Source organism: Perca fluviatilis, chromosome 2, assembly GCF_010015445.1.
Source record: "Perca fluviatilis chromosome 2, GENO_Pfluv_1.0, whole genome shotgun sequence".
NCBI classification, from domain to species: domain Eukaryota; kingdom Metazoa; phylum Chordata; class Actinopteri; order Perciformes; family Percidae; genus Perca; species Perca fluviatilis.
The window spans coordinates 24,054,679-24,070,044 of record NC_053113.1 but is presented as its reverse complement, the minus strand read 5'-3'; the positions used below and the strand labels follow the sequence as shown (position 1 = coordinate 24,070,044).

General features: G+C 40.9%; 1 protein-coding gene across 2 annotated transcripts in view; it reads right to left on the bottom strand.

Moving 5' to 3' along the window:
• Positions 1 to 9,443, bottom strand: part of lekr1 (leucine, glutamate and lysine rich 1) — a 97,802-nt gene extending 88,359 nt beyond the window's left edge. For both annotated transcript variants that reach the window (XM_039787498.1, XM_039787508.1), the window contains exons 1-2: positions 9,318 to 9,443; positions 4,896 to 4,999 (exon numbers count right to left, since the gene is read on the bottom strand). In XM_039787498.1, the coding sequence (XP_039643432.1) occupies positions 4,896 to 4,999; positions 9,318 to 9,321 (108 nt within the window). In that variant the 5' untranslated portion in view covers positions 9,322 to 9,443. The remainder of the gene's footprint in view (positions 1 to 4,895; positions 5,000 to 9,317) is intronic.
• Positions 9,444 to 15,366: the final 5,923 nt, after the last annotated feature.

Sequence of the window (15,366 nt, the reverse complement as noted above, 5' to 3'; positions counted from 1 at the left end):
GCCCACTGCATTTTTTTTTAATGCAGTGCTGTTTTTAGTCTGACCACCTGTTTGAAGAAGCAGGTTTGAGATGATTTTCAATTCAAAGACCATTAATGAAAGGGGGGGTGAAACGCTCTCTGGCCCCTGAGTAATAAGTGCTAATGTGCTCTTGAGAAAGACAAAGAACGGGGCTGAGGGGAAGTGTGACTGTATTCACATGACACAGGGTGAAATTGAAAAGCACCATGCATTCTCAGCATATTTACAAAAAAAAAAATGTAATACTGCATATTATTATTTTCAGTTCCATGGCAAAAACTGTTATGGTGGCAGAGAGTGGTCGGTTTAGCGCCTCAGAAATATAAAACAAAAAATTAAAGCCATTTCCTACTCTCCCATGAACCTTACCAAAATAACTAAGTCAGTAGGTGCTCTTATAAGAGCAGCGCAGATTGTTGGTATAGATAGACAGATTTTGTCCAAATTATCATTAAGTTAAGAGAAAATGCAGAACAATGGATGTCACTGTCACTGATCAAACATATCTATGTGAAACAAGAGTTACTAATCACCAGTACTATCTTAATGCTCTTTAGTAGTATCCCCCATGCACTGGACAGAAGACAGGGATACGTACGCCATGGACGGGCTGCCAGACCAGATGCTGCAACACAGATTCATACCCAACAGAAAATTGAGTTTTAAATCCACCCAACTTGCATCTTTTTAAAAAGGACATGAAAAGGAACCCCATGTTGGTAGTTGGTGGTGTCACACCCTGTCGTACATCACATCATTTACTTTACTTTACTGTCTTGTAATGTACGAGTAGGTGTTTTCATGCGTTTACCTGTAGCTGTATTTGAGCTGCATCCCCAAGTTTTTATATACACAATAAACATACTGTCGGCATGAAAGTTCAGCGCAAAGGTTTCTGTGCCCGAGTGTGTGGGTGGGAGCCAGGCATGGTGTTTGTGTGTAACCGCAGCGCTCTCCTTCTCAGCAGCCCACCATTAAACCTTGGTGCCAGCCCTCTCCCAGCACACCAGGATTAACAGCACTTAAATGGGCCTGTTAGTACACCACCTCCTCTTTGCCTCCCACGCCGGCTAGTGCACATGGTGCTGCCCACAGCTTTACGCTTGCAACGCACACTGCCTCTGTTGTTTTTTGTTCTCCACTCGCCCCCAGCCACCTAAGCCTCCTCCAATAAATGGTGCTGAAGTGTACACGGCGGGTCGCTAAGCCCAGAACATCCTCTATTTTATGGACCTATTGGAATCTAAGTGGATGACACAGGCAGGAAAAGAAGGAGGGGGAGGTAGATCCTGAGCCTGAACCAGATGGGCTACGATCAAAATGTCAGTCTCTCCCTTCCTCTCTCATTCTTTGCAATTGTCTCTCTTTCTCTCTTTCCTTTGCTATGTGTCTGGTTATCACATGCCCCTTGTGACAAATCATAAACAGAAGCTCTGAAACGGATGCGCACGCACGCACGTGCGCGCGCGCGCACACACACACACACACACACACACACACACACACACACACACACACACGGGAGAGATGGATACCCACCACAGAAATCAATGAATGAAATAGATTCCCATTTGAGATGGGAGAATGGACTGTGTGTGTGTGTGTGTGTGTGTGTGTGTGTGTGTGTGTGTGTGTGTGTGTGTGTGTGTGTGTGTGTGTGTGTGTGTGTGTGTGTGTGTGTGTGTGTGTGTCTCTCTGTGTTATGGATGAACCAAATCCAGATTTGTGGGGTTCGGCCAAATACTGAATCCACTGGTTAGGATTCTGCCGAATCCTAATACCGAATCCTACTCCCATCCTCAGCAAATTGAACATGTAGCTCGACTTGAATCGCCTTCTTTTGACTGAAAGTACTGCCAAACAACACTTTTTCTGTTCACGAGTTCCATTTTCACTTTCTCACAGCCACTGCATTGAACGGTCCACCTACGACGTAATCAACGGCGGCGTCATTACGTCGACCGGTAGTCGACAAGCGTGGGGTTCGGTTCGCTGGAAAACAATTCCGTCAAAAAGCCCAATATTCGGCCGAATCCTGGATTCTGTGAATCCCTAGTCTGTGTGTATTTGTGCACTGTGCATGCATAGATGTGATCGTAGACTTTCGGGGGAGGCTGGAGGGACTTTGTTTGTACATGGGCATGGAAAGGCCACCCTCACATAATACCAGGGGGTGTATTGTTCACAGCCATCTACTGACCTCCATGAGAAATTCCAGAAATTACTCGAGAGCAACAGACAGGGAAACCGAGGGAGACAGGAAGAGAGTGCAGAGCACAGAGAGATAGAGAGCAGCCTCATAGATCCATTCAGTAATCTTACCACTAGGCACTTGCTGCTCTATGTCATGCTATTTCCAATTTGTCCCAAAAGACAAATGTAACTGATAATGTACAGTAGCTAAAACATAATAAAAGGATATTCCAGTTTTTTGCAATTGTGGTCTGATTTTTGTAGCCATCGTTTAAATTGGTTAGGATAACATTGTACTCACAAAAATACTGAGAGGTGGGAACATACATTGCTACGGCAATGTTCGACAACACAAGAAACATGAAGTGGCCATATTTCAAGGCCATATGTCCTACCCCTAACCAACTCAAGCAAGAGCAGGTTGGATTGTCATTTTCAGGGTAGAAAATGACTAGTCTAGTTTTCCCAGCCTTTTGAAGAGCTACTGTAGAGAGTAAAGCAGCCAGCTGCTCTGTATGGAATATTCTGCAGTTCTAAGTTCGTATTGTAGGTGGAAATGACACCATGTTGACGGAGTTTCCCACCGGGAAAGATAATAAATCAACTAACTTTGCTAAGGATCAAGCAGTGGCGTAACGAGCCAACACCGGGCCCCTATGCAGGATTATCAAGGCGGCCCCCCTACTACAGCACGTGTTGATGGCGCAATGTCCACGAGTAGGCTACCACGAATAGGACAGGACAGGATCATGGAGACACAGCAAAGAAGAGATGAGATGACTGAGAAAATCAGGAGTAGCCTACGCGTACCACAACAACAACGAAAAACACTGGTGAATGCACCATAACACATGAAAAAACACACAAGGGCAGTCCCTCCAGGATTTCCCGGCCTTTTTTTGAGGTTGTTGCGGCCCAAAATGCCTGATTTCACGGGAGCTTTTGTAAAAAATTGCAATAAAAGTTGCAATGTCTTTTGTATGTTTGTTACAATGAAGTTGCAGAAAACAGTGAAAGTTGCAAAAAGAATTGCAATTTTATTTGTATAGTTCTTTAAAAATAAAAGGGAAACTTGTTTTGGGGAGAATAATAATTATTACTATTAATTATATATAATATAGTTGGTATAATATGAAAATGGCTGGTGGATTTAAGACAAAAAATAATAATTTATTGAATGAATCAAATATGAACATATATGTCACTGTCAGTGGCTTGTTGATCTTTACATTGTTAGTTAATTTCCTATCCTGGCCACACACACACACACACACACACACACACACACACACACACACACACACACACACACACACACACACACACACACACACACACACACACACACACACACACACATTCATACAGTTTGATAAAGTACTTATTGGACTTTAACTTATCATTGCACTTACAATAACGAGTGTAGCTGTCCTCAATTTAGGTCATTGTGTCGTCTCATCTGCGTTTTTTCCTGCATCCACCCTGTGTGTTTGTGTGTGTGCGTGAGCGCGTCAGTCGCGGGGGAAATGGAGCAGCAGCCCCGCCCTCTGCAGAGAGCCGACAGTATCGAAACAGCAGCCGCTTCAATGACTTTATAGTGAAAAAACGTTACAGCGTACATTGATGTTAAAATGTATACAGATTGGCAGGACGGTCTGAAAAGGTCTTTCGCTGTACGTTTTGTTGGTAAATGTGAGATGTTCGAGTCACACACGTCTCGTCTTCATAACAGAAAAAAGGAAATTAATTTGACCCGTTCTCACTCCCGCTTGGTCAGTGGCTGCACGTGGGACTGCTGGGACTGTCGCGAGTAATGAAAATGCGATAGGGGGCCCCGGCTGTCAATCAATATCTTCCAGTGATGCGGGCCCCTGATTGGTCCGGGCTCGTAAGCACCGCTTACCCTGCTTACAGATAGTTACGCGTCTGGGACCAAGGTAGAAAACTAGTTTTTTGGTTAGAATGGAGGTAAAACTACAGGTTACAACTATTGGCCAAAACATTTTCTTAATCTAATGACTTTGCTTTGTATGCACTGCAGAGTGTAATGTGAAAAATGATTCTGTGTCAGCTTGAAAATAAGTAATGAATTTCTGGAAAACATGGTCTTTGGAGATAATAATTTCTAACCCTTCCTTTGACAGAATACACTGCTATAAATGGTAGTAAAGACCTGTTCTTCCTGTTTAAAGCAAGAGATATGCCCTGCTAATTTATATTCATACCATATGGCATATCATATGGGAATATGTAACTGCCACCTGACATTGACAAGGATATAAAGCAACACACCATGATTGCCATGTTACTTCCTAAGTACGTTATCTTAAAACAGATGGAAGATTAGAAGAGGAGACATTGTCCCATTTCTTATTCAAATCATATGGATTCCTGCAGCATATGGAAAGAGAGAGAGAGAGAGAGAGAGAGAGAGAGAGTGTTGAAACACTCATCAAGATGTAACAAACATTCGTATTCCTGGGTTGAAATAAAAAAAAAAGTTTGCTCCCAAAATATATAATGAAATATAAAATATCTTTTTTTTATGTGAAATATATTTCATTATCATGATGCTTTGAAAGGTACTATGTATTTCATATTGGTTCCCCTGAGAGTATTGGTGTTCAGACTATAACTTCAATCAGCAAGGTACCTGCCAGGGTTTTTGAATCACTGCCTACCTTTTTTATCTCTTCAGGCAGTGGGTAGAGTGGAGGACAGGAAGGAACCATCTTCATTTCCTTCTCCCCTTCCTGCTGCGCCTCCATAGAAATCTCCTCATCTCCTGGAAACAAGAAGAACAGCAAAATGATCTATACTGGGAAGTATATACAGTGTGTGTTATGGATTCCCATTTGGTGATGTGAACTATAGAGCAGGAACTAATCATTTTGTCTACATAAGTAAGAAAATATTTGTTGTTTTTTTTTAAATCACAATTTCCCAAAACCCAGGAGTAGTGATAGACCGATTGTATCGGCCGGCCGATATATCGCTCTGATATTTGCGTTTTTTCCCGGCATTATTTACAGACAGGCGTCCACAGGCAGCTCTGTGTTGCTGGAGACGCTGCAGTTCACGTGCAGAACATGCACTGCCCCTCCCCCACAAGCACCATGGCAGTCTTAAATTACAAATCAAGCACTTTATTTCAATGGCTACTTTTCAAGTTTATTGTTTTCTTAAATTATTTAAATATGTTGACAAAGGACATTTTGTGATGACCTGATTATATCTCTCTTATAATATGTCAGCAAGCAATGCATCATCAAGGCTGTGTTGTAGATGTTGATGAAAGCCTTTTACCCTTGCACACTTAACCATATGCAGTGCACCCATCCATATGATGCACATTGCACACATAATTTGGGTGATATTAATGTCAAATGATTGCAGAAGTGACAGTGATCAGTGTTTTTGTTTATTATTTTTAAAGAAATGGCAGAGCAGATTACGAAAACAAATCCAGTGTGGCAGGGTTTACATCTTTATGATGTAAATTGAGGCTCCAAATATCGGCTCAAGAAAATTGGCAGCCCGTATCGGTCATCGGCTAAGGCTGATGAAAAAAAAAATAATAATCTGTATTGGCATCAGCACTAAAAAATCCATATCGGTCGATCCCTACCCAGGAGACATGTTTAAATTCCTTGACCAACAGCACAAAATGTTTTCAAAACCAGCGAATGTTTGGCATTTTCGCTTTATGAATGATTAATCGATGATCTTCATTTTTGTTGGTTAATTTTACTCATCAAGTTGTCGATTTATTGATTAATTGTTTTGGCTCTACTGCAAACTTATGTAGAAATATTAAGCCTTTAAGCGAGAAAAACAGTGTCTATTTCTTGCATTGTTATATATTTTTTCTGTTCTAGCTAATGGTTCTTGAACTGAGCACTTGGGAGGTGAATCTCTGTGTTTTCAGTTTTCTCTGTTTTGTATGTGTGTAAAATCTAAATCATGCCTATTACTAATTATTTTAAAAGTGAAACCCTGATACCAAGTATTTCTACAACCATCCTAAGACAATGATTGTGTTATTCCCAATATTGCCAAGTGGGAGGTACTTTTAAATCCCTTAGCGTGATGTCCACCATATTAAACCCATTTGGCATACACTCTATTCAATAGATTAATCAGTCAAGCTTATGGCATTAACCTTATAGACTGTAGATTATGGCCTTTCACAGCTAAGGGTATTTTGACTTCACAGCCATACATTAGCCTGTCCTCCACTGCAGGGCAACACAATGTTTAACAAAGACAGTTCTAACCTTCATGTGGGAAATGTGAATATTTCCCACACTTGAAGGTTGAACGGGTCAAGAAATTATTTGTGTACACTGTGCTCTCAGTTGTTAAGATGCAAACCGAGGAAAGGCCAGCTTTACCATGTTGTGTATAGTGGCCAATGAGGAACAGTCAGTAATGTGACCATGGGAGCAGGAGGTCGTGCGAGGAGAACAGTGCAAGCCTAAGCCAGCCTCTGTTTGTGTCTCTGTGTGTGCATGCTTTCAGGGCATTTATCTATCGGTTCACCATTAGTGAGGGGAAAGCATCACGCCAACTCAACACTTGACCTCAGATTAAATACCTTCTGGCTAATTTACGGGCCAGAGGTCACTCCTATCATGGTCCCCTGTGCAAGGCTGCATGCCAGACATTAAATGCCCTCGCAGACCATCGGAGGGAAATAGAGTGAAAGGACACGCAGGAAAATGTACAGCACAAACACACAAGTATTTGGCCACAAGAACAAAGCACACATGGCAGACACACATCCAACTACATACAATCTAAGAACTAATGCAAAGACAGGCAGGTTTAACTTGATGCGCACAACAAAACATTAGTGAACTAGCATGTGAACTAGCATGTGTAATCCCACTGTCTCTCTAAGACACTCACACACCAGTGCAGACACACAAAGCCTGCCCAGTCAAAGAGCAGGTTTCATGCTCACGCACGCTAACAGCAATTTAGCCTGATTGCCCCCCTACTGTCTCGAGGCTCTGCATTTAAAACATAGCAGAGATCCTCAATTGCTGGCGCACGCAACGCAGATAAATTAGTTACGCCCTGTGACAGGCGTATCCTTTAAGATGGACGCAGATATAAAGGGCTGATTTTGCATGACAACTGTTCCCCCATGACATGTTGTCTGTTTAGCCCTGATTGAACTATTAATCAGTCTAATGTGAGGGAGGCAAGCTGTTCATAAACTCATCTATTCTGCATGGACGCATGCCTAAGTCGTGAGAGGAAACATACACAAACAGATAAACTCATGAGGAGCAAAAAGCATTTGGCTACTAGGGGAGTGAGGACACAACATGAAGAAATGTCCCAAACCCACCCCATCCTGAAGGAAGGATTGGAGTTGAAATAATTTTATTTCATTGATCCACAAGATAATTGTGTATTTAAGGAGCTGAGCAGCATAACGTTGTTATAGTGGTATCTAACAACTTTAGAAGAAGAATGAAGTCAGGCAATAATTTTCATGCACACCGCTAGCAGTTAGGGGTTCGGTGCTTTGCTCAAGTGCACCTCGGCAGTGCCCAAGAGGTGAACTGGCATTTCTCCAGCTACCAGTCCACACTCTGTACTTGGTCCGTGCTGGACTTGAACCAGCCTGGTTCCCATGCCAAGTCACCAGGACTAAGCTACTGCTGCCCAAGGCCTCCTTCCTAGTATGTAGTATGGGTAATTAATAGTAGATCTTAGATAGATGAACTTGCTCCAGTGTTCACGGAAATATTCAATCTCTCTTTAACCCAGTCGACTGTACCAACATGTTGTAAAAGATCAACAATTGTTCCTGTTCCAAAGAATTCCCATCCTGCCGGCCTGAATGACTACCGCCCTGTTGCACTGACATCTATGAAGTGCTTTGAGAGGTTAGTCAAAAACTACATTTAAAAGGCTAGAGAGTTTTAAATATCTTGGTGTTCATATTTCTTAAGATCTGACTTGGACCAAACATGTTGATTCACTGGTGAGAAAGGCACGCCAGCGTCTTTTTCACCTCAGACGCCTGAAGTACTTTAGGCTACCTCAGCAATTACTTAAGAACTTTTACAGAGCCACCATTGAAAGTATTATTACTGGGAATATAACAGCTTGGTATGGAAACAGCACTCAGCAAGACCGTAAAGCTGAGAGTAGTGAGATCAGCTTAACGTACCACCAGGAGTGCACTACCCAACCTAGAGGAAATCTACATCAGGAGAGTAAAGTCCAGAGTAAAGAAAATCACCAGAGATCCCAATCACCCCAATAACTGGCTCTTCTCTGCCCTACGCTCTGGGAAACGTTATCGCTGCCTGAGGGCCAACACAGAGAGAATGCGGAAAAGTTTTTATCCCCAAGCTATCCGGATACTGAATGAGGACTGTAGCAGGAGCACAAGCATGTTGGAAACACATCATGCACTTTAGACATTTCTTCTTCTTTTCTCTTCTTTTTCTATTTATTTCTTTATTATTTACACATTGCACAGCCATGGAGACAGTGGACAAAGCATTTCACTACATATACTCTGAATAATTGTATGTGACTAATAAATTTGAATTTGAATTTAGATTGTCACTAAATAGTTTACGGACAATCAAAGCACATGCAGACTTTGGGTAAATGGTTTATACATATAACGTTACGTTATATTACAGATACATCATTTCATCTATTATACAATTAAGTTAAATACTTAGCGAGCTAGCACTAATTAAGAACGACACATTGTAGTTAGCTAAGTCCCCTGATCAACGTTAGACTAGTTTACTTGCAATGTGCATTGTGTCTAAAATGCAGTTTTGTTTAGATGCAGGCATAGTAAACATTATCTAACATAAACTCCACATTGCTGTAACGTTAGCTAGATCAAACGACGGACAAAGACCGCATGAAAAAATAGAAAATGAGTCGAACAGCATTTGTGAACTCAAAAACTGGTGTAGCTCATTTAGCTAACGTTAAACTCAAACTGTAAACAAATCAGTGCAGTCTCTCGCCTACATGTTCACCACTGCAGTCATATAAGAAAAAAGCTTTTTGATTTGACTTGTAACGACTTGCAAACAGAACAAACCTTTACCTACCCATAGTCAATAGTCTCTTACAGAACGAAGGCGAAAATACTAAAAAGTTTGACTGACTTTTTCCTGACGTTAGCCATGCTCTGGTTGTTGCTATGGCTACGACGTTGCCTTGTCACGTGGCCACGCCATGGGCCACGCAGTGCAGATCGCTATGGTAGAACGTCCAGTGACCATCAAGCACAGGAAGTGTATTTTCCTATCACAATAAAAGCATTGTAAATGTATGAGCATTGATAATGCATATCATACACAAACAACTATATATAAAACATTGCAAAATCAGTTTTTTAGCAAATGAAAACATCATATTTAAAGAAGGAAATGACTTCAAGTCTGAGGGAAAATGCCACAATATTCCCTAACAAGGCTATCTTAACCCTGGACCATCTTTAGACCTCAGTAACCTTTCTATCTTTCAACCATTGGTGTGGAAGCTTCTCATTTTGACCTCTTGAGCAAGTTAACCCTTACCACAACCACCTTAACCACCGTCAGTCTCAGGGGGTGAAAAGCTAGCTTGCTGGCTTTCTAGGGAGCTAATTGTTTAGCGGTGCAGACAGTGCAGAGAGAGGGAGGTCTATAATGTCTTAGTTTATTAACATTAGTTTATTTTGTAATGTGAAGGTATGTAGAGATCTTTTACATGTTATTGTTCAATTGAATATACCTACACAAGTAGGCCTAGTTATGTATATCTCGTTGTATATTTGCCATATTGTTTGTCATGTTATGGACATAAAGTGCAAAAATTGTTATTTCAATCATTCAAACCTATGTGTTATTAGAATGAACATTCAAACGTCATTTTTTGGCCAGTCTTGACAGCTCAGATGAGATAAGAAAATGAAAGGAGCCTTGTGTGAGCTCTCACAGTTGTTTGTTTGCTTTCCTCGCTACCGTTTTCAAGCTGAACAATCAGTTAGATGGATTGGCTGTTCAGCCGACTGTGGCCGACGGATGGCGACAGTGCGGGACACACCGCACAAACTAGGGCGACGGTCGCTGCCGACTGTCGCCTGTGGCTATATGACTTGCAACAACAGAGTTAACAGATGGGATTGATGAAACTGATATTAATCCTCTCATGTAGCCTATCTTTATGCATTCACGATGTAACTCCAGGTAAACGGCTCACTATTTTTTTAAAAGTCAGTCTTCCCAGAAGCTCACACAAAAAAGCTGGCTTAAATACATTGTGTGAAAATAAGTCTACCTTTAAAGTGCACATAATTGTTTTTTTTTGTAAAAATACTGAATGAATAAGCAATTGTGTACAAAATGCAGACAGACAACGCCTTTAAGTCGCATTAGCTGAGCTCTGCCTGCTTGCACACTCCATGCTCTGTTTTGGTTGTGTGCATTTAATTCAGAAATAATTTTAAATAACAGCCAGACATTTCCGCAGGGCTTTCACAGGACCAATCTTTTCATGTTAAAATGCTTTTTACAAATGTCTTTAGACAGACATTTATGCCCTTTTATGTGATATAATTGCCCTTATTTCTCTGTGGATGACCAAAGCAAACCTGTGTCTTAATCTGGGCTAATGCCACCCACCTTAATAGAGAGGGAGAGAGACATATTTGCTATGATTTCATTTGTGATGCATTTGTGATGCATGTTCATGCTATTTCTGGACCCGTCAATGAATCTTGCATACTCAGTCACTCTGATGCAAATGGCACTCGCCCACTCAAGTCTAGCCTACTTTCCGTGTTTGTTTATCTGCCTCCACAGCAGAAAAAAATGGTGAACTTGACAAAAAAGAGAAAAAAAATGTACTCAGGCAGAGAAAATAATCAAACCTTGCACCCCACTGTGCCAAAGAGAGGAGAGGGAAAGCAAGACCTTTCTCTGGCTTCCTCCCTCCCTCCTCTTCCTGTCTCACTCTCCTTTTACCCTATCTGAAACAGATCATATCCTCAAATAACCCCATCACAAGGGCATGGAGCATATATTTAATGCAGCATCATATACAAATCAGTATAACTGGACCACAGTTGACAATCATTTTATCATATAAAACGTTTATCAGAGCTCTCTTTGTAGTATCATATTATATGAAGTGAATGTTTGTTTTTAGTGAATGTTTATTTCTCTTTGGCATGTCTGTTACTGTAATTGAATCCAGCCAGGATAATAATTGACAAGAGCTGGAATTTACAAAAAAAAATCTAATTATTTTTCTGTCATAACTGTTTGTGGAACCACTAGACTGTATTTTGGGCAGTCTCTGTGGTAAAAGCAAATTAACCTAATTTGGGAAGGTGCATCCAGTGTTTTAGGGGCACTGAGCCTGCAGGGACCGGGAGCTTGGCATCTATTGAGTCTGTTTCCGGCACGCTATGCAGTATGGGCAAGTGTATAATGAAGCATGCTGAGTGTGTGCTTGCGTGCATGTGTGTGTAAGAGAGAGAGAGAGAGATAGAGAGAGACAGAGAGACAGAGAGAGAGGGGAAGGAGGGGGGAGGGAAGACAGGCGGAATTGTGTGTGTGTGTGTGTGTGTGTGTGTGTGTGTGGTGTGCATGCACGGATTTAAGAGGGGTGGAGGGGTGAATATGACCCACTATTCTTTTTTTGGCATGAAATGACTAATATTGTCACGCTTGACATATTTGGGCTAGGCTATGCGGGACAAATCTAATGGCTAACCATGCAGGTTTAACTCACCAAAATCCCCACAAAATACTGCAGGACCAGCACTCCACACACAAAACTGTGACTGGCTGTGAAAGAGAATTATGAAACTGGCAAGACAGGCAGGCATTCAGAACACATACACTGTGAAATTAAAAGGTCTTTCTTTTTTCTTTATTAAGAAAAAACTTTTGTGACATACTCACCCAGTTAACCAAAATAGCTTATCACCCACTGCTTTCACTGTGCTCGTTGGATGTGAGCTGCTTTCCTTGGTATTCCTTTGGCTGACACCAAATTTCCTCTTGTGCACGCAATGTTCCACTGTAAAAGCCCTGTCCACTGTCCACCTGTTAAGTTGCGTCACTGTGTATAGCCTACTGTGTGTAGGCCATTCACTGGGCCTCTGTTTTTGTTGTTTCCTTTGTTAATAAAAATAAGAACACTTTGCAGACCACTGATTTGATCATATCCACACATGACAGGCAATGCGTCATTGTCTTGTATAAATGCCCAAGTAATCCTATGTAACGGCAGCAGTCCTCAGAGCTACATTAAAAAAATAAAAACAAATTAAAATCCTAATTATAGCCCTAAAATACAAGAATAAGAGCAAATAACTGAAAAATGCTCATAACATGTTGCCTTACAAACAATATTGTCACATCCATGTCTTGTGTCCCTTAACCCTTCCTTGATCCCATTGCTAGCACCGTTTGAGTTCACATCTGTCATATTTTATATTAAAATCACCCAAAATGTTTTTGTTACAAAGAGATAAATCATTTCACTTTATGGAGGATAGTCTTGTCTTGTATGTGGTCATATGTAGTTCAGTGTGCCCTGAAGGGCAGTGCATCAAGGAAATGCTGGGTAGTTTTGAAATGCTCAGCCTTCCATACACATGAATCTTGATAAGCAAATAAGAAATTATTAGAAATATTTTTTATATTTTAGAAATATTTTAGAAATATTTTACAGCGACCCTATGAAGAGCAAAACCAAAAGGGGATAAGATAAGAACTGCGATAACAATTCCTCACAGCAGAAGTCACTCAGTGAGACCGCCTTACTGGCTAACATTACAATACATAACTGTTAGCATGAGCATTAGTCTTCTATCTTCACCATTTTTTTTTTTTTGAAATTCGTTGAAAAAGCCCTTTCCGACATTGGATTTGGGTGGGGTTTGTCTGGCAATCTTTGCTTCTGAAACCAATAATCCAACAAGCATGCCCAATTCATGCAGGACATGGCCAGGGAGGTAAAAAACAAAAACAATTTGGCAGGATTTGAACTAAGTTTTTTTAACAATTTTATTATTTTTTTTGCAGTTATTTCTGTCATTTTTAGTGTGTACAAACAAGTCCAACACAGAGAATGTTCAAAAATGTGCACAATTTTAGTACACCCCATATTTAAACAATAAGGTTATTGCCTCTTACCCCTCGCTATTGTAACGCTAGTTATTGTTAGCGTTAACTATGTTACGTGCTTCATCATCTCAACATCATATCCCTCCGCCAACCTGACTGTTACTGAATTACAGGCAGGGAACATGTTAGATAGTTCCCTTGTTAACTCAAGGAACAGAATACAGCTACAATTAATGGAAATATGTGACTTATTTCAGTAACCCTAAAAAGGTCATCTGTTAACTAAATAGTCACAAAATAAATCTCATCTTACACTATTACAGCAGGCTTTTGAGTGTGGCCGTTAAGAACAGCTATAAACACATTTGCCTTCACGTGGTTGAATGGCGCACCATACATAGGCCTACTAGTTGGTTTCGACTATACCCTGACCTTTTTAACCTACCATCAATGGCTGATCCTCTATACTATCTCCACATGCGTGTTTGCTACATTTTTAAATTCAAACAGTTACCTCTTGTTACCATTTGGGGCCACTAGTAAGTGAAGTATCTCAGGACAACTTTAAAAAGTAGAGTACCAACTCAGCCATTGTTTATTTTAGACATGAATGTTCCATAGATAACTGTTTTATAATGATTTGCAGGTCTGTCTCTGTCTTTTTTGTCCTCCGGTTTGTTTGTCTCTCTCTGCTTGAATGTCTACATGGCTCTCTGCTTGCCTGCCTGTCTGTCTCTCTGTCTTTTTGCTTATCTGCAGGACTATCCCTGTAAGTGTGTGTTTCTGAGGTGTGTGTGTGTGTGTGTGTGTGTGTGTGTGTGTGTGTGTGTGTGTGTGTGTGTGTGTGTGTGTGTGTGTGTGTGTGTGTGTGTGTGTGCTGAATGGATTTGCATGAGAGCCAGTGGGGTGACCCTGCTCTCTCACGCCAAGGCTTCTGTGGAACAAATAGGACTAGTCGGATGTCGTGACAGCACTCGCATCAGTTTAAATAAGAGTGCTGTGCTGCAGCCATGTGTGTACGTCTGTGTGTGAGTGTGTGTTTAAGCAAGTGGCCAGGCACGCATTTAGTCAGAAAAGCTTTACAAGGCTTTGTGTGTGCATATGTGGGTTTCTGTGTGTGTGTGTGTATGTGTGTGTGTGTGTGTGTGTTTGTGCAGGGCTGTGCGTTTTAGCCATTGAGCATGCAATATCTTGTGAGGTTTTGTAAAGAAGAAAACAGCGATATTAACAGTTTAACGAGCTCAGTGGGGTTCACACACACTGACATACAGGCCAAACGCTCCACAAAGTTCTTTTGAAAAGGAACAGGTTTGTCCTGAAAGGCCAACCTGCCTTCTGAATAAATTAATGCTAAATGATTTCACAGGGTTAAATGAAGTTCACTTTAACAAACATCACTGCAATGTAAAGGAGTGCCAACCACAATATAAATTATAATACAATTAATTATAATTATAATGCTTGAGAATTTAAATAGATGTGTTATTTTAGATGGTGCAGTCAGGGACAATTGATTGTTAGAACAAATTAAGGTTATTATTTTTAGATTGTTTTCCTAAACAAGGGTTCATTTTATGTTTTCTTGACCTTATTTGCATGCTCCCATTCTGTCATATAAAATGACAATTACTTTTCATTTCCTTGTTTATGCCACATAGCTACTGTATATTTTCCTGTGAATGTAAAACCTCACCATTCTCACTGCTGTCTTTTAAAACACAATTGAGAATGTATTTAACAAGACTTCCATAAGACAATAAAGTCCAAAAAGTGTTGTTGTTTTTGAGAGACTTTGATTTCTTTCTATAAGTGCTTGACAGTGAGCAGAATGTAATGTAATGCAGAATCTCGTGCCTCACCCGACACCGCTAGGTTGATCGGTGAAAGAGCAGTGTGCATCAAGAGGGCTAGAAACATCAAAGAGATTCAGACATACATGCTTGAGCCTCACCCTGGGTTCAGAAGTACCCCTAAACACTTCCTTTGGCGTCAATGTTAACCAATTGGGCTGTTCAGACAGGACGCTCTGCGGCGA